The sequence below is a fragment of the Aegilops tauschii genome, chromosome 5, assembly GCF_002575655.3.
Source record: "Aegilops tauschii subsp. strangulata cultivar AL8/78 chromosome 5, Aet v6.0, whole genome shotgun sequence".
Taxonomy (NCBI): Eukaryota; Viridiplantae; Streptophyta; class Magnoliopsida; order Poales; family Poaceae; genus Aegilops; species Aegilops tauschii.
Window position 1 is genome coordinate 49,799,484 of NC_053039.3, and position 24,300 is coordinate 49,823,783.

At 45.4% G+C, this 24,300-nt stretch overlaps 1 protein-coding gene across 1 annotated transcript; it reads right to left on the reverse strand.

The window, feature by feature from the left end:
- Positions 1-18,061: 18,061 nt before the first annotated feature.
- Positions 18,062-19,673, reverse strand: LOC109761663 (BTB/POZ and MATH domain-containing protein 1-like). The gene has a single exon (XM_020320486.3). It carries the CDS (start codon positions 19,424-19,426, stop codon positions 18,395-18,397), a length of 1,032 nt encoding a protein of 343 aa, XP_020176075.1. The 5' UTR covers positions 19,427-19,673; the 3' UTR covers positions 18,062-18,394.
- Positions 19,674-24,300: the final 4,627 nt, after the last annotated feature.

The following is a 24,300-nucleotide window of genomic DNA, read 5'->3' on the forward strand; positions in this document are numbered from 1 at the left end:
CTAACAGCAAAAGAGATGTCAGGTCTTCTAGCATTGGCTAAGTACATAAGCGAGCCAATAATATGAGAATACTTCAATTGGTCTCTAGCAATTCTTCGATTCTTTCGAAGCAACACACTATCATCATATGGTGTTGGAGAGGGCTTGCAGTCACTGTAGCCAAAGCGACTCAAGATCATTTCCACGTAGTGAGATTGAAGCAATGTAATCCCACCATCATCGTCTCTCAACAACTTGATGTTCAGAATGACATCAGCCACTCCTAAATCCTTCATCTCAAAACAGCGAGATAGGAAATCCTTGACCTCCTTAATAACATTCAGATTTGTTCCGAAAATCAGTATGTCATCAACATACAAGCAAAGGATAACTTCCTCGCCCCCACCATGGCGATAGTACACACATTTGTCAGCTTCGTTTACAACAAAGCCTGCAGCTGTTAAAGTTCTTTCAAACTTCTCATGCCACTGTTTGGGTGCTTGCTTAAGTCCGTACAAAGACTTCAGCAACTTGCACACTTTCCCTTCGTGACCATCTATTACAAACTCATCTGGTTGTTCCATATAAATTTCCTCGTCCAACTCTCCATTTAGGAAAGCAGTCTTAACATCCATTTGATGAACGAGAAGACCATGTGAGGCAGCTAGTGAAAGTAGAACTCGAATAGTGGTCAGTCGAGCCACAGGTGAGTAAGTATCAAAGAAGTCTTCACCTTCATTTTGGGTATAACCCCTAGCCACGAGCCGAGCCTTGTATTTTTCAATAGTACCATCAGGCCTAAGCTTCTTCTTGAATACCCATTTGCATCCTATAGGTTTGCACCCATAAGGATGATCAGTTATCTCCCAAGTTTCATTCGCCAAGATGGAATCCATCTCGCTACGAACCGCTTCCTTCCAGTAGTCGGCATCTTCAGATGCATAGGCCTCTGAAATAGAACTGGGAGTGTCATCTATGAGATACACCAGAAAATCATCACCAAAGGACTTTGCAGTCCTCTGTCTCTTGCTCCTAGTAGGAACTTCATTGTTTTCCTCCACAGGACTTTCAAAGTGTTCCATCAAAATGGCAGGTTTGATAATTGTAACTGGTTCCTGATTCGATGAACTAGGCATCTCCTGATTAGATGAGGTAGCCATATCCTTCATGGGAAAGATATCTTCAAAGAAAGTCGCATCATTCGACTCCATGATCGTACCGACATGCATGTCAGGTACCTCAGATTTTACAACCAAGAATCTATAGCCAATGCTATGAAAAGCATATCCCAGAAAAACACAATCCACAGTCTTTGGTCCAAGCTTCCGCTTCTTTGGAATTGGAACATTGACTTTCGCCAAACAACCCCATGTTCGCAGATAAGAGAGTTTTAACCTTTTCTTCTCCCATTCCTTGAATGGAGTTATCTCTTTGTTCTTTGTGGGGACTCGGTTTAGGACATGACATGTTGTCAATATCGCCTCCCCCCACCATGCCTTGGAGAGACCCGATGTGTCTAACATGGCGTTAACCAAATCAGTTAGAGTACGGTTCTTTCTTTCGGCCACCCCATTTGACTGAGGTGAGTAGGGAGGCGTCCTCTCATGGATTATACCATGTTCCGCACAAAAAGCATCAAATTCATTGGAAAAATACACTCCACCACGATCGGACCTAAGCCTCTTGATTTTTTGATCAAGTTGGTTTTCCACTTCAGCTTTATAGATCTTCAAAAAGTTCAAAGCCTCATCCTTAGATTTCAAAAGATACACACGACAGTTGTTGGAAATATGCCCTAGAGGCAATAATAAATGGTTATTATTATATTTCTTTGTTCATGGTAATTGTCTATTATTCATGCTATAATTGTATTGTCCGGAAATCGTAATACATGTGTGAATACACAGACCACAATGTGTCCCTAGTAAGCCTCTAGTTGACTAGCTCGTTGATCAACAGATAGTCATGGTTTCCTGACTATGGACATTGGATGTCATTGATAACGGGACCACATCATTAGGAGAATGATGTGATGGACAAGACCCAATTCTAGGCATAGCATAAAAGATCGTGTAGTTTCGTTTGCTAGAGCTTTTCCAATGTCAAGTATCTTTTCCTTAGACCATGAGATCGTGCAACTCCCGGATACCGTAGGAGTGCTTTGGGTGTGCCAAACGTCACAACGTAACTGGGTGACTATAAAGGTGCACTACGGGTATCTCCGAAAGTGTCTGTTGGGTTGGCACGGATCGAGACTGGGATTTGTCACTCCGTATGACGGAGAGGTATCTCTGGGCCCACTCGGTAATGCATCATCATAATGAGCTCAATGTGACTAAGGCGTTAGTCACGGGATCATGCATTGCGGTACGAGTAAAGAGACTTGCCGGTAACGTGATTGAACAAGGTATTGGGATACCGACGATCGAATCTCGGGCAAGTAACATACCGTTTGACAAAGGGAATTACATACGGATTGATTGAATCCTCGACACCGTGGTTCATCCAATGAGATCATCGTGGAACATGTGGGAGCCAACATGGGTATCCAGATCCCGCTGTTGGTTATTCACCGGAGAGGCGTCTCGGTCATGTCTGCATGTCTCCCGAACCCGTAGGGTCTACACACTTAAGGTCCGGTGACGCTAGGGTTGTAGAGATATATGTATGCGGAAACCCGAAAGTTGTTCGAAGTCCCGGATGAGATCCCGGACGTCACGAGAGGTTCCGGAATGGTCCGGAGGTGAAGAATTATATATAGGAAGTCAAGTTTCGGCCACCGGGAAAGTTTCGGGGGTTACCGGTATTGTACCGGGACCACCGGAAGGGTCCCGGGGGTCCACCGGGTGGGGCCACCTATCCCGGAGGGCCCCATGGGCTGAAAGTGGAAGGGAACCAGCCCCTAGTGGGCTGGGCGCCCCCCCATGGGCCTCCCCCATGCGCCTAGGGTTGGGAACCCTAGGGTGGGGGGACTTCCCCCTTGCCTTGGGGGGCAAGGCACCCCTTTCCACCCCTTGGCCGCCGCCCCCCCCCCAACCCTAGATGGTTTTGGCCGGCCCCCCCTCCCAAGGGGGCCTATATAAGGGGGGGAGGGAGGGCAGCAACCTACAGCCTTGGGCGCCTCCCTCCTCCCCTGCAACACCTCTCTCTCTCTCGCAGAAGCTCGGCGAAGCCCTGCCGGAGACCCGCTACATCCACCACCACGCCGTCGTGCTGTTGGATCTCCATCAACCTCTCCTTCCCCCTTGCTGGATCAAGAAGGAGGAGACGTCGCTGCACCGTACGTGTGTTGAACGCGGAGGTGCCGTCCGTTCGGCACTCGGTCATCGGTGATTTGGATCACGGCGAGTACGACTCCGTCATCCACGTTCATTGGAACGCTTCCGCTCGCGATCTACAAGGGTATGTAGATGCACTCCTTTCCCCTCGTTGCTAGTAGACTCCATAGATGCATCTTGGTGAGCGTAGGAAAATTTTAAATTATGCTACGATTCCCAACAGTGGCATCATGAGCCAGGCCTATGCGTAGTTACTATGCACGAGTAGAACACAAAGCAGTTGTGGGCGTTGAGTTTGCCAATTCTTCTTGCCGCTACTAGTCGTTTCTTGTTTCGGCGGCATTGTAGGATGAAGCGGCCCGGACCGACCTTACACGTACACTTACGTGAGACAGGTTCCACCGACTGACATGCACTAGATGCATAAGGTGGCTAGCGGGTGTCTGTCTCTCCTACTTTAGTCGGAACGGATTCGATGAAAAGGGTCCTTATGAAGGGTAAATAGAAATTGGCAAATCGCGTTGTGGTCATACGTAGGTAAGAAAACGTTCTTGCTAGAAACCTACAAACCACGTAAAAACTTGCAACAACAATTAGAGGACGTCTAACTTGTTTTTGCAGCAAGTGCTATGTGATGTGATATGGCCAGAAGATGTGATGAATGATATATGTGATGTATGAGATTGATCATATTCTTGTAATAGGAATCACGACTTGCATGTCGATGAGTATGACAACCGGCAGGAACCATAGGAGTTGTCTTTATTATTTTGCATGACCTGCGTGTCATTGAATAACGCCATGTAAATTACTTTACTTTGTTGCTAAACGCGTTAGCCATAGAAGTAGAAGTAATCGTTGGCATGACGACTTCATGAAGACACAATGATGGAGATCATGATGATGGAGATCATGGTGTCATGCCGGTGACGAAGATGATCATGGTGCCCCGAAGATGGAGATCAAAGGAGCATGATGATATTGGCCATATCATGTCACTATTTGATTGCATGTGATGTTTATCATGTTTTTGCATCTTATTTGCTTAGAACGACGGTAGTAAGTAAGATGATCCCTTATAATAATTTCAAGAAAGTGTTCACCCTAACTGTGCACCGTTGCGAAGGTTCGTTGTTTCGAAGCACCACGTGATGATCGGGTGTGATAGATTCTAACGTTCGAATACAACGGGTGTTGACGAGCCTAGCATGTACAGACATGGCCTCGGAACACACGCAATACACTTAGGTTGACTTGACGAGCCTAGCATGTACAGACATGGCCTCGGAACACGGAGGACCGAAAGGTCGAGCATGAGTCGTATAGAAGATACGATCAACATGGAGATGTTCACCGATCTTGACTAGTCCGTCTCACGTGATGATCGGACACGGCCTAGTTAAACTCGGACCATGTTTCACTTAGATGACTAGAGGGATGTCTATCTGAGTGGGAGTTCATAATCAGATGAACTTCATTATCATGAACATAGTCAAATAGGTATTTGCAAATTATGTCATAGCTTGCGCTTTAGTTCTACTGGTTAAGATATGTTCCTAGAGAAAAATTTAGTTGAAAGTTGGTAGTAGCAATTATGCGGACTGGGTCCGTAAACTGAGGATTGTCCTCATTGCTGCACAGAAGGCTTATGTCCTTAATGCACCGCTCGGTGTGCTGAACCTCAGCGTTGTCTGTAGATGTTACGAAACATCTGACATACACGTTTTGATGACTACGTGATAGTTCAGTACGGTTTAGAATTGTGGCACCAAAGACGTTTTTGAAACATCGCAGAACATGTGAGATGTTCCGAAGACTGAAATTGGGATTTCAGACTAGTGCCCACGTCAAGAGGTATGAGACCTCTGACAAGTTTCTTAAGCCTGCAAACTAAGGGAGAAAAGCTCAATCGTTGAGCGTGTGCTCAGATTGTCTGAGTGCCACAATCGCTTGAATCGAGTGGGAGTTAATCTCCCAGATGAGATAGTGATAGTTCTCCATAGTCACTGCCACCAAGCTAGTAGAGCTTCGTGATGAACTATAACATATCAAGGATAGTTATGATGATCCTTGAGCTATTCGCGATGTTTGACACCGCGAGAGTAGAAATCAAGAAGGAGCATCAATTGTTGATGGTTAGTAAAACCACTAGTTTAAGAAGGGCAAGGGCAAAAGGGATACTTCATGAAACATCAAGTCGTTTGCTGCTCTAGTGAAGAATCCCAAGGTTGAACCCAAACCCGAGACTAAGTGCTTCTGTAATGAGAGGAACGGTCACTGAAGCAGTACTACCCTAGATACTTGGTAGATGAGAAGGCAGGCAAGGTCGACAGAAGTATATTGGATATACGTTATATGAATGTGTACTTTACTAGTACTCCTAGCAGCACCAGGGTATTAGATACTGGTTCGGTTGCTAAGTGTTAGTAACTCGAAATAAAAGCTGCGGAATAAATGGAGACTAGCTAAAGGTGAGATGACGATATGTGTTGGAAGTGTTTCCAAGGTTGATGTGATCAAGCATCGCATGCTCCCTCTACCATCGAGATTTGGTGTTTGCGTTGAACATGATTGGATTATGTTTACCGCAAAACGGTTATTCATTTAAGGAGAATAATGGTTACTCTGTTTATTTGAATAATACCTTCAATGGTCTTGCACCTAAAATGAATCTCGATCGTAGTGATACACATGTTCATGCCAAAAAGATATAAGATAGTAATGATAGTACCACATACTTGTGGCACTGCCACTTGAGTCATATTGGTGTAGAACGCATGAAGAAGCTCCATGTAGGTGGATCTTTGGACTCACTCATTTTTGAAAAGATTGAGACATGCGAACCATGTCTATTGGTATATATGCATGAAGAAACTCCATACAGATGGATCGTTTGGACTCACTTGATTATGAATCACTTGAGACATGCAAATTATACCACATGGGCAAAATGACTGAAAGTCCTCGTTTTCAGTGAGATGGAACAAGAGAGCAACTCATTGGAAGTAATACATTTTGATGTACGCAGTCCAATGAGTGCTGGGGCATGCAGTGGACATCGTTATGTTCTTACTTCACAGATGATTTGAGTAGATGCTGAGTGTATTTACTTGATGAAACACTAGTCTGAATTATTGAAAGGTTCAAGTAATTTCAGAGTGAAGTTGAAGATCGTCGTGACAAGAGGATAAAATGTCTGTGATATGATCATAGAGATGAGTATCTGAGATACGAGTTTGGCACACAATTGAGACATTGTGGAAAGTGTTTCACAATTAATATCGCCTGGAACACCATAGTGTGATGGTGTGTCTGAACATCATAACTGCACCCTATTGGATATGGTGCATACCATGATGTTTCTTATCAAATTACCACTATCGTTTATGGGTTAGGCATTAGAGACAACCGCATTCACTTTAAAAGGGGCACCACGCAATTCCGTTGAGACGACACCGTTTATAGAAACCTAAGTTGTCGTTTCTTAAAAGTTTGGGGCTGCGATGCTTATGTGAAAAAGTTTCAGCCTGATAAGCTCGAACCCAAAGCGGATAAATGCATCTTCATAGAATACCCAAAAACAGTTGGGTATACCTCCTATTTCAGATCTGGAAGCAAAAGTAATTGCTTCTAGAAACGAGTCCTTTCTCGAGGAAAAGTTTCTCTCGAAAGAATTGAGTGGGAGGATGGTGGAGACTTGATAAGGTTATTGAACCGTCGCTTCAACTAGTATGTAGCAGGGCACAGGAAGTTGTTCCTGTGGCACCTACACCAATTGAAGTGGAAGCTTATGATAGTGATCATGAAACTTCGGATCAAGTCACTACCAAACCTCGTAGGACGACAAGGATGCGTAATACTTCAGAGTAGTACGTGATCCTGTCTTGGAAGTCATGTTGCTAGACAACAATGAACCTACGAGCTATGGAGAAGCGATGGTGGGCCCATATTCTGACGAATGGCTCGAGGCCATGAAATCCGAGATAGAATCCATGTATCAGAACAAAGCATGGACTTTGGTGAACTTGCCCGATGATCGGCAAGCCATTGAGATAAATGGATCTTTAAGAAGAAGACGGACATGGACGGTAATGTTACCGTCTATGAAGCTCGACTTGTGGCAAAGAGTATTTTCACAAGTTCAAGGAGTTGACTACGATGAGTTTTTCTCATCCGTAGCGATGCTTAGGTCCGTTGGAATCATGTTAGCATTAGCTACATTTATGAAATCTGGCAGATGGATGTCAAAACAAGTTTCCTTACCAGTTTTTCGTGAGGAAAGGTTGTATGTGATACAATTAGAAAGGTTTTGTCAATCCTAAGGATGCTAAAAGGTATGCTAGCTCCAGCGATCCTTCCATGGATTAGAGCAAGCATCTCGGAGTCAGAATATACGCTTTGATGGGGTACTGATCAAAGTTTTTGGGTTTATACAAAGTTTGTTAGAAACTTGTATTTACAATAAAGTGAGTGGGAGCACTACAACATTTCTGATAAGTATATGTGAATCACATATTGTTGATCCGAAATGATGTAAAATTTCTGGAAAGCATAAAGGGTTGTTTGAAAGGAGTTTTTCAAAGGAAGACCTGGATAAAGCTGCTTACATATTGGGCATCAAGATCCATAGAGATAGATCAAGACGCCTGATGATACTTTCAAAAGACAGCACACCTTGACATGATTTTGAAAGAGTTCAAAATAGATCAGCAAAGAAGGAGTTCTTGGCTGTGTTACAAGGTGTGAGTATTGAGTGAGACTCAAGACCTGACCACAGCAGAAGATAGAGAAAGGACGAAGGTCGTCCCCTATGCTTTAGACGTAGGCTCTATAGTATGCTATGCTGTGTACCGCACATGTAGTGTGCCTTGCCATGAGTTGGTCAAGAGGGTACAATGGTGATCCGGGAAAGGATCTCATGACAGCGGTCGAACTTATCCTTAGTACCTAGTGGATTAAGGAATTTTCTCGATTATGGAGGTGGAAAGGAGTTCGTCGTAAAGGGTTACGTCGATGCGAACTTTGACACTAATCCGGATGACTCTGAGTAGTAAACCGGATTCGTATAGTAGAGCAATTATTTGAAATGGCTCCAAATAGCGCGTGGTAGCATCCACAAAGATGACATAGATATTCGTAAAGCACACGGTTCTGAAAGGTTCAGACCCGTTGACTAATAACCTCTCTCACAAGCATAACATGACCAAACCAGAACACATTGAGTGATAATCACATAGTGATGTGAACTAGATTGATGACTCTAGTAAACTCTTTAGATGTTGGTCACATGGTGATGTGACCAGTGAGTGTTAATCACATGGTGATGTGAACTAGATTATTGACTCTAGTGCAAGTGGGAGACTGTTGGAAATATGCCCTAGAGGCAATAATAAATGGTTATTATTATATTTCTTTGTTCATGGTAATTGTCTATTATTCATGCTATAATTGTATTGTCCGGAAATCGTAATACATGTGTGAATACACAAACCACAATGTGTCCCTAGTAAGCCTCTAGTTGACTAGCTCGTTGATCAACAGATAGTCATGGTTTCCTGACTATGGACATTGGATGTCATTGATAACGGGACCACATCATTAGGAGAATGATGTGATGGACAAGACCCAATTCTAGGCATAGCATAAAAGATCGTGTAGTTTCGTTTGCTAGAGCTTTTCCAATGTCAAGTATCTTTTCCTTAGACCATGAGATCGTGCAACTCCCGGATACCGTAGGAGTGCTTTGGGTGTGCCAAACGTCACAACGTAACTGGGTGACTATAAAGGTGCACTACGGGTATCTCCGAAAGTGTCTGTTGGGTTGGCACGGATCGAGACTGGGATTTGTCACTCCGTATGACGGAGAGGTATCTCTGGGCCCACTCGGTAATGCATCATCATAATGAGCTCAATGTGACTAAGGCGTTAGTCACGGGATCATGCATTGCGGTACGAGTAAAGAGACTTGCCGGTAACGTGATTGAACAAGGTATTGGGATACCGACGATCGAATCTCGGGCAAGTAACATACCGTTTGACAAAGGGAATTGCATACGGATTGATTGAATCCTCGACACCGTGGTTCATCCGATGAGATCATCGTGGAACATGTGGGAGCCAACATGGGTATCCAGATCCCGCTGTTGGTTATTAACCGGAGAGGCGTCTCGGTCATGTCTGCATGTCTCCCGAACCCGTAGGGTCTACACACTTAAGGTCCGGTGACGCTAGGGTTGTAGAGATATATGTATGCGGAAACCCGAAAGTTGTTCGGAGTCCCGGATGAGATCCCGGACGTCACGAGAGGTTCCGGAATGGTCCGGAGGTGAAGAATTATATATAGGAAGTCAAGTTTCGGCCACCGGGAAAGTTTCGGGGGTTACCGGTATTGTACCGGGACCACCGGAAGGGTCCCGGGGGTCCACCGGGTGGGGCCACCTATCCCGGAGGGCCCCATGGGCTGAAAGTGGAAGGGAACCAGCCCCTAGTGGGCTGGGTGCCCCCCATGGGCCTCCCCCCATGCGCCTAGGGTTGGGAACCCTAGGGTGGGGGGACTTCCCCCTTGCCTTGGGGGGCAAGGCACCCCTTTCCACCCCTTGGCCGCCGCCCCCCCCAACCCTAGATGGGTTTTGGCCGGCCCCCCCTCCCAAGGGGGCCTATATAAAGGGGGGGGGGAGGGAGGGCAGCAACCTACAGCCTTGGGCGCCTCCCTCCTCCCCTGCAACACCTCTCTCTCTCGCAGAAGCTCGGCGAAGCCCTGCCGGAGACCCGCTACATCCACCACCACGCCGTCGTGCTGTTGGATCTCCATCAACCTCTCCTTCCCCCTTGCTGGATCAAGAAGGAGGAGACGTCGCTGCACCGTACGTGTGTTGAACGCGGAGGTGCCGTCCGTTCGGCACTCGGTCATCGGTGATTTGGATCACGGCGAGTACGACTCCGTCATCCACGTTCATTGGAACGCTTCCGCTCGCGATCTACAAGGGTATGTAGATGCACTCCTTTCCCCTCGTTGCTAGTAGACTCCATAGATGCATCTTGGTGAGCGTAGGAAAATTTTAAATTATGCTACGATTCCCAACAGCAGTATCTAGTGGAGTCGTCAATTAACGTCATGAAATATTTCTTTCCACCTTTTGTCAAAACACCATTCATTTCACATAGATCTGAATGTATGAGCTCTAGTGGTGCAAGATTTCTCGTTTCTGCAGTCGTGTGAGACTTACGAGGTTGCTTAGCTTGCACACAAACTTGACACTTAGATCCCTTGGTGGTGGTGAAACTAGGGATTAAGTTCAACTTTGCTAGTCGCGACATGCAACCAAAGTTAACATGACAAAGACGTGAATGCCACACATTTGATTCACTATTGTTGCAAACATGATTAACAACTTTATTGCAAACATCTGATAAGGATAAACGAAACAGGCCTCCTGACTCATAACCTTTACCAACAAAGGTTCCATACTTGGATATTACAAATTTATTCGACTCAAAGACAAGCTTATAGCCATCTCTACACAGAAGAGATCCGCTAACAAGATTTTTATTGACGGAGGGGACATAATGCACGTTCTTCAGCCGCACGATCTTCCCCGAAGTAAACTTCAGATCGACCGTGCCAACACCACAAACCGAAGCACTTGAACCGTTGCCCATCAGCACGGTTGAAGTCCCTGCGGTCTGATAAGACGAACACATGGAAATATCACCGCATACATGCACATTAGCACCCGTGTCAATCAACCAATCAGGAGAATGACATACTGAAAGAATAGTGGGAAATATATCATACCCAGCATCCTTCATGTCAGTGTCTCCAATGACAACATTAGCGGTCTTGTCGCCTTTCCCGGGATGACGCTTGGCATAGCAATTAGGGCAACTAGGAGCCCAATGATCAGGATCTCCACACACATGACAAACACCTTTCTTCTTGTCATTCTTCTTCTTGAAATTTGTGTGTTGCACAGCCTTGTTCTTCCCATCAAACTTGCCCTTGTTCTTGAACTTATGGGGTTGGAAGTTCTTCTTCTGTACCAGATTGGCATTAGATCCTCCCTCAATACCTCGAGCACGTGTGTCCTTTGCTCTCGCCCTTTCTTCCACATCAAGAGTGCCAATGAGATCCGGGACGGAAAACTCATATCTCTTATGTTTCAGTAAGCTAGCAAAGTTCCTCCACGAAGGAGGAAGCTTAGTGATGATACCTCCGGCAACAAACTTGTCCGGTAGCATACAACTGAAGTGCTCAAGTTCTCTAGCAATGACTGTATCTCATGAGCTTGCTCAACCACGGAGCGCTCTTCAGTCATCCTGTAATCATAGAATTGCTCCATGATGTACAGTTCAGTGCTAGTATCCGAGACCCCAAACTTGGCCTCGAGTGCATCCCACATATCTTTTCCATTATCAATTGACGCATAAGCATCAACTATGTTCTCACCAAGAACACTCAAGAGAGCAGCCTTAAACAGAGTATCCATTTTCTGAAAAGCTTGTGCCTGTTGAGCATCAAGCTCTCCTTCAGGTTTGCCAAGAGTGGCGTCATAGCAACTCATGGTCTGAAACCATAAGACTGCTCTCACGCGCCACCTCTTATATTGGATACCCTCAAACATAGGAGGTCTCATGGAAGCAGCAAAACCACTTGGTGTAAATTGCCTATAATAAGGTTTTTGGATTGTTGGAAATATGAGCAATTTACAAATGATTTTATTAACAGAAATACTAGATAAAGCATGACTAATATAGTAGAGATAAAACAAGTCATGCGTTCTGACAGAGAAAAGGTAAATTGCATCTGCATATATGAACTTGAACTAAACACATCTAGAACAGACACTAGATGAAGTAGAACCTAACATATGTAGGACAGAAACTAGAGCAAAGAACTGTGACAGGACATCTAACAACTGGACTTGGGATCAACATCCTCTCCAGCCATGTCGTTGCTGAGGTAGTTGAAGTCGGACTCAAAAGGTGCGGTTCCGGAGGCAGCTCCCGCGTGACCTTTCGTATACCCGGCGTGGCGTGGCGGGCGGAGGAGGAGCGCGCGTGGATGTCCCTCTTGTTCTCATCCTCATACATGTGGAGAAAGAGCCTCCCTTATAAAGAGGTCCAACTTCCTCTAAACTAGCAATGTGGGACTAAACTTTTGTTCCACCTCTTGCCTTGCACGAATGGGCTGCGTGGGCCTCTAGAATTTATTAGAAATTTCTGAACCAAAATAGACAAAATTCCAACAGACTGAAGCCACTCCGGTGGGCGACAGGGTCCGAACCTGCACACCTAGTTTCTGAAAACAGCTGAACCAGACTCGCCTTAAATAGATACACCCCGCCAGCACATGATCAACCGAGTCTTCATCTTGTGAACACGTGAAACACGTCGATGTTTCCTCCTGCAGCCCATGCCGAACTTCAACTGTCAGAGGTCCATAGTCTGTACTCTAAAGCGAGCCAAGCAAAAAAAAATTACATTTGAAGAACAACAACACTCTGATATTTGTAAATTACCACTTTGATGCTGGACTCGACAAGTTATCCCACTAAGGTATGGGGTACGGTCCTGGCCAGATCCAGAGTTCCACCATTCTTGACCACCTCCAAGCTTCCACCCGCTCTCTAGCCAACCAAATTCACATTTATTGTGAGAAAAATAAAGAGGAGCGCTAAATTCGTGTTTCCACCAAACTAATCTTGAACCCCCAAGTTCTTTGTGTGATTTTTTACTCTTGGGTTCATGGGAATTCTGTGTGGATTGGAATCACGGGGAGCTTTCGTGTTTTGGATTTATGCTTCAGGCTTGTTTGTGAGTGCATTAGGGCATCTCCAACGGGGACCCTCAAATTTCCTCCCCCGTCTGTCCGCAGACAGGGGACCAGTCTGCAGACACGAATGCAGGAGTCGGCCATCCAACGTTGCCTGCATATATTTTAAACACTTTTTCAACAAAATGGACAAAGTTTATGCAAACATGACGGATTTTCATATAAACCGGACGAGATTCATGAAAAGACGCCGGATTTTCGTTACAAGAACAAAAAAAGAAACCCATCCTAAACTATCCTACAGTTTGACCACCGGCGGTAAGACCCGTGAAGGGAAGGTACGATCTCCGACGAGGAAGAGTAGAACACGGGAGACAAACTGGCCCACATGGGACACAAGGCCCCGCCGCCTCCCATGCCCTACTCATCCTTGGAGGAGTCCGCGACCTGTCCGTCGAAGGTGGACATGAGGTCCACGATGGAGATGGTGGCACTATCGCTGTCGTCGTCCAACCGGGCCGCCCGATAGTTCACCGAAGGCGCATAGGAGGCGCAGCTGGCGTTGTTCTCATCCACGATCGTCTGTAGCCATGCCTCCACGGCCGCTTATTGGTGAGCGGTGGCTTGAGCCCGGACGGCCTCGTAGATCGCACGCTTCTCCGCGACGAAGTTGGGGTTCGCCGTGGCCATGGCCTCCACGGCCTTCTCGTTCACGCACTCGGCATCGATCTAGCCCTCCACTAGCCGGTGATGCTCTAGGAGGAACAGGTTGTAGCGCTACTCCTCCCGTGCTTGCCGGAACCCCGACAGAGGAGCTGACACAGGCTGCTCCTCCTCCACCATGACGGCGTCGTAGTGCTCCTACGCCTGCTCCATGGTCAGGCCGGCATGCACCGACGCTAGTCCGGCGCCATGTCGTCGTCGAAGCACGTGGGGTCGTCGTCGGAGACCTCGGGCGAACTGGCCGGCATGCCCTGCTCGATCCAACGCGGTCTTGAGGGTCGGCGTTGAGGGTGCCCTTAGTTGGTTGAGGCACTTGGAGACGTAGGTGAGACATTCGCAGTCATGAGGGCATTCGTTTGCCTTCACCTCTCCAACGGAGATTAGTGCCCACATACATCTTCCTTTCGAACACTTATGATTTATCTATCTCCGTTAGGTTTACGATGTGTAGCTTATCGCAGTTTGCTTGTGTGTAATGGAACATCATATAGGTTGCTCATCCTAACTATTTTCATAGAGAACTTACTATTTAGCATTGCCTCTAAAATGAACTAAGAAAAAGACAATTTGGTAATTGCCTATTCACCTTCATCTAGTCGACATCTTTAATCCTTCACTTAGCGAAGGTTGCAGCCTCATTGCAAGTATGTAGATATGCATGGTTTCATGATCCACTGGGCATTATTTGTATAATCTTGATTATTGAGCAATAAAATTACATGTTAATCAAAAAAAAACTATAAGCACAAAAAATCCAAAAAACCTACAGGATCCTGCAGGCTTTATTTAAGAGATTTCGCATGAACATCTCTTTTCTACAGAGGGGATATTTAATCTTTGATAGAGAATAACACTCTAGATTGAGGTAGCTTATTAGAGGTAGATGAAGTAGCACCCTGCGCCTCTCTCCCATCAGGATGAACTCTGATGTGAGGGGGAGAACCATTATGTACCGGATTCTCACCACTTGGAACGTCGTGCATGGTACGGTAAACCTCACGGGGAGGAGGTGAATGGCTCTGCCCGAGGTTCCCATGGATCCGATCTGCGCTTCTGTGGAAGGTAAGAAACGTTACACTTGCTCACTTGCTCCGAAGAATGAAGGTGGGCAATGCAGTGAAGGAGTCTCTCGTGCCACTGTCGTCACGACGACCCCGAAGCTAGCGATCAGTAGGAGAATGCAACCGGACTCCATTTGCGATGTATGCATGCATAAATTGTTTGTGACCTTGCTCCGTTGGGCCTGGAATATATATAGGATGATCAACGGCGTGGCACACACCTTGTTTAAAATTATGTACCATCAATGCTGGGATGATAATTTAGCGATATACAATTATGCTGGTGTATCAACTTTACATACAATGATACATGGCGTCGATATCAAATCACCGACAATTAATCTTGGTTTTCTCTATCACGCAAATAAAGGTGATGTATGTAACCTGTTTCCTGCATACACAACACATAATTGAAGATCAAGCTTCAGCTACCCAAAATTAAATAGATTTCTTACTAGGCCAGTATGGTCATGAACTCATGATATCATATATTCATACATGAGTGGTTTCATTGCATGCTGGCATCACAACTGAATCTGTCATCACTCGCCAGATCCACATCATCAGAACAAATCACGGAAATTAAATCAGACAAGATCGAGAACGTAAATGGATTTCCATCACAAGACACATATGTATATATGAAGTAATCAGCAGAGAATCCCATTGTGCTAATTTAGTTAGTCAGACATAGTGATTGCCGTGGTCTGCCCCATAGGGCTTGCTTTGTAGTATTTGCTCCAAAGAAACCGCAGCAAAGCCGCCATTTGAACTCTTATCATCAACACAGCCTGCCCAATCCGCATCCAGAATACTCTCAGCAAGGTTGACGACGAGCACCGAACGGTTAGCCCGGCAGACACAACCCCCTTCACAAACCGAACAATTCTCTTCACAGCCTCCCAATGAACATCAGTGGGCCGAGACAAATACTGACACATCAAGATTATAGTTTCATAAAAGCAGTCAATACAAGAGTTACAATTCATAGATAATGCAACAGGTTCTACAGTACAAAATGGGAACCTTATCATACTGCCTAGCTCGCTTGAGGAGCTTATCAAAATTGGTATAGTAATAAGTGAAAGAAGTTTCTAGCTGTTGACTGTGATTTTTGTTCATGGAGTATTGACTTAGTGTTTAGCAGAGATCAGATATAATACAACGCACTTCATAGTAAATAAGATACTGCAACATGCATTTCCCTCATCAAATATTTCTTAGTTATACAGGACAGAAGTTTCCAGATTTACATCCTACAAAAGTGGTCAGTAGACCGCGATGATAACTACATATTCTTTCATCAGCTTGTAAGAAAATATAGCACATACCAGCATAACCAGACAACTCATAAAGCTTCAACTGCTCCAATCTAGCAAAAGTAATGGACACATATCATGGCTTCTGACTGAAGATACGAAGAGGAAGGGCATTTTGACATTTGTACAAAAAATAGTTTGATTATTACAGAAAGCATGTAAATGCCTGTCATGTACAATATATAAGGTGGGCAAAAACATTTCACAGTTTCTTTTGTTAGCAGAGTTTGAATCAGAAAGTGGGCATCCGGGCATATTTTCCAAGTAAAATAAGAGTGTTAGGAGTCTTCATGCAAGGAACTGTTGTCATTTACTCAGAAACTTCGAATGGCAGATTATAAAGGTCACGGAGCAAACATATAAACACACCGACGTATATCGTTCGTGCATGTTGTCGAATTGCACGCATGACCATGGCATCTTCAGCGCCAATTCTTTCCTGGGCTTTTCTTCTTTGCGACCTCTGTACCGTCCTTCGAGTCCATATACAGAGTTCACAGCTACCTCATTTGGATTGTAAGATTGACCTCTCAACATCTCATATTTGAAATGTTTCATGACTGCTCTAGTCAATGTTGCGTTCATGTCTACCTACTGGCCAGCCTCCCCTCTCTTTGCAATTACGCTGCCAACCAAATACAAACTGTCAAGTGCAGATTTGGTCTGACTTGTTAGAATGAACACAATTTTAGCATCACACAAACCTGCTCTTCAGAATCTTCAGTCCTGTTCATCTCTTTTAGAAGAGGATTCCTTGGTCGGACAGGGGGCTGGTTGTGGTCTGCACTATGCAATGCTACAACCAGCCATGGTTCATGAGAATCATTGTCAATACCCTGCAAGACAACCTGAACTGCCTAATTCGTCGCTAGCATGGTACTAATTACAAAATGAGCAACTATATCTAGAATTTACCTCAAGCAGGCATACAAGGTCCTGGGAGGAGCAGTTATTGCCACCGTTGGTGTATTTACATCCCCGTAACGAATATTGTAACAAACTTAACAAGAATATAGGTTCTAGAATTCATAAGCGGATATGTCTCTGCCAGGGAATCAAATTTAGTTACCATTTGTATTTACAAGTATTTTACATAGCCACTGAACACCCAAAGTTTCTCACCGGCTGAAAGACAAAATACGAAGGGTCTGGACAGGGAAACTAGCTGGCGGGAGAAGAGACGAATCCCCGCCTTAGTAGATACAGAGAGAAGCTTGACCAACAATGGCGCCGCTGGCTACTCACCCAATAATCTCACAAGCCTTCTACACCGGCTGCAAAAGTCAGAAGGAACTGGGAACAAATCGTCATCAGATACCGCTTCTTCCCAGCTTCTGCGAAGCGCGCAACCTGAATCAATGTGGAACAGGATAGGGGGATATCTGGGCCATACCTGAGGAAGAAAGTGCAAGACGGTGGTGGAGTCGAAACCCACATCGCACGATTCACGGGAGGGGGCAGTCAAAAGTTACAAGACGATGTGAAAATTTACAGGGGATGAGTTGACGTAATGTGAAAAGGTGCTAGCTGCAGAAATAATGTCGCATGAATCTTGAACAACACCATGCGGATAGGATAGCTCATGTAGCATGTGTTCATGTATAAAATCTGTGTTGCTGTCTCAATCTGACTCACTCAACATTTTCAATTAAATGAGGATTCAATAAACATTTTCTCTTCCCATAATACCCTCTATGATCAAAATTCATGAACAGAAAACTATTGCATGTAATTTTTTTTAACTGTACATAATTCATGTATAGTATCTTTCCAAGCGAAACATAAAAAAATTGGTAGTATATTCCATCTTTGTTGGGTTAGTCAACCATGCCAAGAAACCATTTGTAACTGTCTCTAATTAAAACCTAGCATTTAGCAGTCAAATATAAGTTTTTCATACATGTAAAACAGATCATCTCAAAGGATTTTCATTCTTCACATAAGCCAGACACTAAAGTAAAAAGGGCAACGAGTGAGCTACCATTGATTCATATGTACTTATATCAGACGGGCTAACCAATACATTGGAGACATACATTTTATAGAACCAACTGCTTCCTCCTAAAGATCTCTGGAAACTTCAAGTGATGGCAACCTCATCTCATGTGGCTGTGTAAAAAGTAACTGGATAGAAGCTAAGCCAGGACGGGCATGCTAAATTCAGAAAGACTTAATTACTTTCTCCAACCCAACATAACTGATTTGCCTCCAAAGATCTATCAGAACGGAAGGATAAACAATAGCTCATACCAGGTTGGCGTACTAAATTTTGCGGGACTTGGCTGCCCTCTCCAACACATCTACAATGATATCAGGCGAAGATCTTTTGAGTTGTACATACCCTTGACTTGCGATCACATCATTCATTCTATTCGAAGAGAGCATAAATTCAATGCAAGCATCTTTGAGATTTCTGCAATTATGCTGGTCAGCTAGAGCTAATATGGTCGCCACATTCTCAACATCAAGACTCTTGCATAACATGTGTTCACATACCATCTTCATCCTTTCCATGGCATACTTATCTGCAGCCACAAGTACGTGCTTAACCATTTCTCTTTTGTCATCAGCCTCGAGATCGTCCATGGAAGGCATTGAATCCGTGTAGATGAAGTGAAGAAATGCCTTGAAAACAGCAGGCTGCATGTCATCAATAGTTATTTCATGTGTCCCTTTGTCCCCCATCGGCCCGTAGTACTCCGCATCGAAGACCGCCGACCGCGTCGCAAGCAAAATCTTATGAGCAGAAAAAACCTCCCCTCGAACCTTGAAAGTCAGGTCTGCTCCTTTCCCCTCTAGCAATTTTGCAAGATTATCCGAAAGGTCTGAGGGTGGCACATGGATCTCGAGTGTTTCCTTGATAACACTGACTTCGCACTCGATCACGAGACAATCGTTCCGCAGGTACAGGGACTCTACTTCAGGGGTGCTCTTTATGAACTTTAGCAGGCCCCATGATGGCCATTTACCGTTAAACACTCGTGGTTCCTTGAAAGAGTGCACCACAATCGACTTCTCTTTAACCGGATCCACAAGCATAAAGCTGCAGAGCGCCCTCACCTCGGCGTTCTTGGTCAAGAGCTCGAGGTAGACAGAGACATGGCCTTCGCTCTCCTCGGCATCGGGGTAGTAGCGGACGCACCATTCGTAGCCGCCGATGGAGAATGCAGGAGAACGGAGGAATTTGCCTCTAAAAAGGCCCTTGTGCCGGCTGTAGCCGGCGATCTCGAACGCGACCGTGGCCCGCGCCGTCTCTGCTGTGCACCTTGACGGCACCCTCGCTATTGATGCCATTGTGGGAGTTGGAAGGAGGACGGGGGTCGGCGACGGTTGGAACTCTCGATTAGGGCCAGCGGCGATGGCAGAAGCGGTTGCCTCCAAGGGGGGACTGGGAGGCGGCGGCGCGACGGAAAAGTGAGCGGACGGATTGGGGATGGTTCCACAGCGGAGAGAAGAGGGTTTGGACAAGGGACAGTTAAGTTTTGTGAGAGCGCTGCTATGCAGACGATGTTTTGCTGACGATTTGTGCACGACAGCTAAATCAAGCCGTCCATGCATATGACTAAAGTGGGGCCAACGGATGGATTAGCCATCGTTTCGCTGTCGTGCAGGCCGTGCGTCGTCCGCACAGCAGTTTCGGTTTTGTGATGAGGTAGCGGTTTTTTTTAGTAGTATTTTCGTATGCCAATTTTTTTAACTTAAGACGGTACAAACATAGACCCTCATACATACGTATATACATTTATCTTTATAAATGCACACATGCACGCTCTAACTCTATGAGCATCTCCGAAAGAATGAGCCGGCACATCCTCTTAAGATCGACGAAGTCACCGCATGCACCTCCATAATCGACGGGAATATATTCTCACACTAAAAGAACATCGCCGTAAAGGTCTGGAAAAAAAATCAAAAAAATATGAGCGTCAATGTCAAGTCTAGGACATTCATAGGGTAGTGTGCGTGTGTGCATTCATATAATAAGTATATGTGTGTGTGTGAGCGTCTACGTCTGTATTGTATTAAAAAACAACTAACCATCTGAGTTGGGCTCCCGTGGTTGATGCCGGGCAGGAGTGAAAGGAGACGTCTTTACTCCTCCTGCTATGGTGGGTGCACCATGATGTGGGCGGTTGGTGGTGTCTCGGACATGGATACCGGGGTGGTGACCCCAGATGATGGTCCGCATGGTTGGCTTTCTGGCGGGCACCATGGCAGCGGTGTTGGCCTTACCCTTTTGGTTGTGCGGGCGGCAAGAAGTGGAGTGGCGGGTGGCTCAGGCGCGCTTTCTGTCACCTGGCAGTGGCTCCGCCCCGACCTGGATCTGGAGTTCTGACTTCGACGCACTCGTTTCTGGAGCCTTCCTCTTCTGTTCATGGTGCTAGGAGAGATGCATTCATATAGGGCTAGTTTGGATCGCTTCCTCGCTGTGGATGGCCGTCCTGGAGGCTGCCTAAGATCTGCCTGGTGTTTGTTTGGATGGAGTCCTGAAAAATCAAGAGCTAGCCTGGCCTGAAATACCCAGGCAGATGGGTTAGCCTCCCAGGCGTCCCATTCCAGTAGCCTGGATGGTGGACTGCAGCTGCCTGGCATTAAACAAATAATTTCCTAGATGGTTGTGGATCGGGCTAGGGGCTGATGCTTCAATTATATATATTTTTAAAGCCTTTGAGAATCTTCCAGGCGAAGCCACCATCCAAACAGCCACCAACCCAGGCTGCCTAACCAGGCTAGTAAATTTGGAATCTCAGGCACAAGTCAGGCATGACATTTTCTCAGGCACGGAGCCCAGGGTGGCAACCAAACTAGCCTGATGCGGACATCAACACCATTATTACACCCACAGCCCCTACTACCACATATACTGGACCAATTACTAGAGCTCGCGCACGCCAATTAAATTATCAGGTACTTTCGTTTCTTGGTAATGATTCTAATGTTCATGAGAATATGATGCTGCCTAAATTGGATACATTTGTTTTGCTTACAAATGAAGGGCCTGACATGGAGAAGAGGGATGAACACTGGAGAAAGACCAAGTCTGGAGATGATGGCATGCACAAGGGGAACAAGAACGGAGTTACAAGTGATGATTTCAGGACTTTGAAGCCACCATAAGGAGTGCATGAAGCCTTGGACGAAATATACAAGATGCCACTTCATAAATTTCGTCGAGAGGCTATTCCAGGTGTTGCGTCACCTTATTATTGGGCCAGGCCCATGTAATTTCGAAATACTTAAGTATAGGCTGTTTTTAGAGTCCGTATGTTGGGGAAACAAGAGTTAGGGTTGGTTTCAGACCCCTCCCTCAAGGGCCACGAAATCCCCCCCCCCCTCTTCCTCCATATATATACAACCCTTAGGGCGTCGTTTAGACTTTGGGGTTTTATTTAGTTAAAAGTTAGCCATCGCTGCAACTTCGTGTACTTCGTTTGTGTCCAACGACCAGACCAAGACCGCTTGTGAAACCCCACTTTTATCAATACTTCATCCATATTCGCAATATTCAGATTGCTTAATCATATTCTTGCTTGTTCTTCGATTGCTTGCAGGAATAGACCTTTGTGGTCAGGTTGATCGTGCTCCGACGTGGTCAATAACCTTTCGGAGTTGGTTTAGCGATTGCTAAGGCACAACGTCGTGCACTTTTGTAGTCGGATCGTCAAAGTCGACTCCACCAAATCGATAGTTATCATCTCATCGAAAGATCGGGACCCTCACCTCTATCAAGTGGTATCATATTTTTTAGGTTGCTCGATGAGATTTTACAGATTTTCGTAGTTTAGATCGAGTCTGTTCTTCATACCTACAGTCCACGAAAAAGCCACAAAAAATTAGGGTTAGTTCATCATATCCGAACCAGTCTGAGCCTTTGCATAGTCTTTTCAGTATTTTGCTTTGTTGAATTTGCGGTTGCATTGTCGTGTCAAGTTGCTGGTCTTAGCGTCTAGTTTCCCTTAGAGTTTCGAGTTCTGTTCACAAGTTGTCACGCCGCCGCTGCACCATCGTCATCATTCCTACCATATACCACCACCACCACCAACATATTCCTTACCGCTGCCATATACATCCGCCTGTCCACCACCAATCCGAGTCCACATATACATCTGCCTGTCCACCACCAATCCGAGTCCACATATACATCCGCCTGTCCACCACCAATCCGAGTCCACATATACATCTGCCTGTCCACCACCAATCCGAGTTCTTTTCATATTAGGTTTGTTTTCGAGATCCATCTAGTTTTTTTTTGTGTTTCCTTGCCTGAGTAGGTCTCGAAAAAAAGTCTGGAGACCCCCGGGCAGGTTTTAGGCCAAAATTTCGGCGACCAAAAATATTTTTTCCCTATCGTATTTTTAGGTCCCACGGAGCGTTTTGAGACACTCGCCATCATAGTGATTTTTTGTCGCACTTTTTCGTCGCCGCTGCCCTGATTTCCGAAAAAAAATTGTCAATTTTTTTATGCCCATCCTGTCAGTTTGACCTGGGAAAAGTTTTGAGATACTCTCCATTATAGTGATTTTTCGCAAAAAAAAGAGTGCAAAAAAAGAGCGAAAAAAAATCCAGAGTGTGCTTTTCCCTTGTTTACGTGCAGCGCCGTGATTTTGTTAGTGTTCTAGGCTCGCGTCTCTAGCACGGTCTAGCCTAGGACCAGCACAGTACCGTCGTTGAGCGTTTATTCAACTTTGCATCTCTGAATTGATTATTGCTGACCCTTTTTGCTACCATATTATAAGCCTTCCCAGCTCCACATACATCTACATCGTGCGTTTGACTCTCCCTGGTAATCGCTTTACCCAAGCTTTGAGAGTTCTGACTACATCGGTTGCCGATCACCGCCTGCTGCTGGGTAAGAACTGGTAAGAATTTGAGATTTGCTTGACGGATTTGTGACTCCCACCACCACCACCACTTGTTAGTAGTCTGTAGGATCATATTCTTGTGTTTCTATTGCTGCTAACCATGCCAGGATCACAAGCCGATGAGATTCACTGGGAGAACTTAACGAACAAGGAGCTTCATGATAAGTTTCAGCAAATGATGACTGAACAGGTGCAAGATGTGCTGAACAATTTTGAAGAGGCCATGGAGAAGATCACTGGCCTTGAGAAGACGTTCGAAACAAAGCTCGATAACAGATTTAATGAACTGCTTGCGCGTCTTCCACCACCGGCTGCACCTGCCGCACCTCTGCAACAACAACAACAACAACAACAACAACAACAACAACAACAACAACAACAACGACGACGACGACGACGACGATGACGACTACCTCCACGTCGCGAAACAGCTCTCCGCCGAGCGAGCCATGTCCTTCTTCAGCCTGGCCAAACTGTTGGTGCTGCTGTTGATACTTCTGTGGCTCCTGCTGCTGATGCGGAGGATGATTATGCGGGAGATTACGAGGATGAGGTTGATCAAAATCAGAACTACGTGCAACCACCAGCACCACCACCACCAGGTCGTCCACATGCAAATAATCACAATGGTAGGGCTCTCCCTCAGGTACGAGATCAGGACCATCTTCCTAAACTGAAATTGAATATTCCATCATTTGAGGGTAGATATGTTCCTGATATATATCTTACTTGGGAGTTATAAACCGAACAACGTTTTACATGTTTAGGATATCCCGGGGAGAGACGTGTTGCTGCTGCACTTTGTGCTTTCACTAGTTTTGCTTGTGTGTGGTGGTCTGAACATCGTAGATTATATCCGAATAATATTCCAACTACTTGTGCTGCTTTGAAAACTGCTATGCGTACTCGTTGGGTTCCACCATATTATCAACGTGAATTACTTCAAAAATTGCAGCGTTTAAGACAAGGAAAAAATTCTGTAGAGGAATATTATCAGGAACTACAAACTGGCATGATTAGATGTGGTATTGTTGAGGATAATGAAGCTATGCTTGCACGTTTTATGGGTGGATTAAATAGAGAGATTCATACTATTCTAGAGTATAAGGAGTATAATAATATCACTCGTTTATTCCATCTTGCTTGTAAAGCTGAACGTGAAGTGCAGGATCGACAGGCATTGGCGCGAACTAATTTTTCTGCAGGTCGACCTTCGTCATGGACGTCACGTGCATCCTTACTTCCACTACACCATCACCTCCATCAGGTGCCACCTCCAACCGTGATACAAGAAAGCAGGCACAA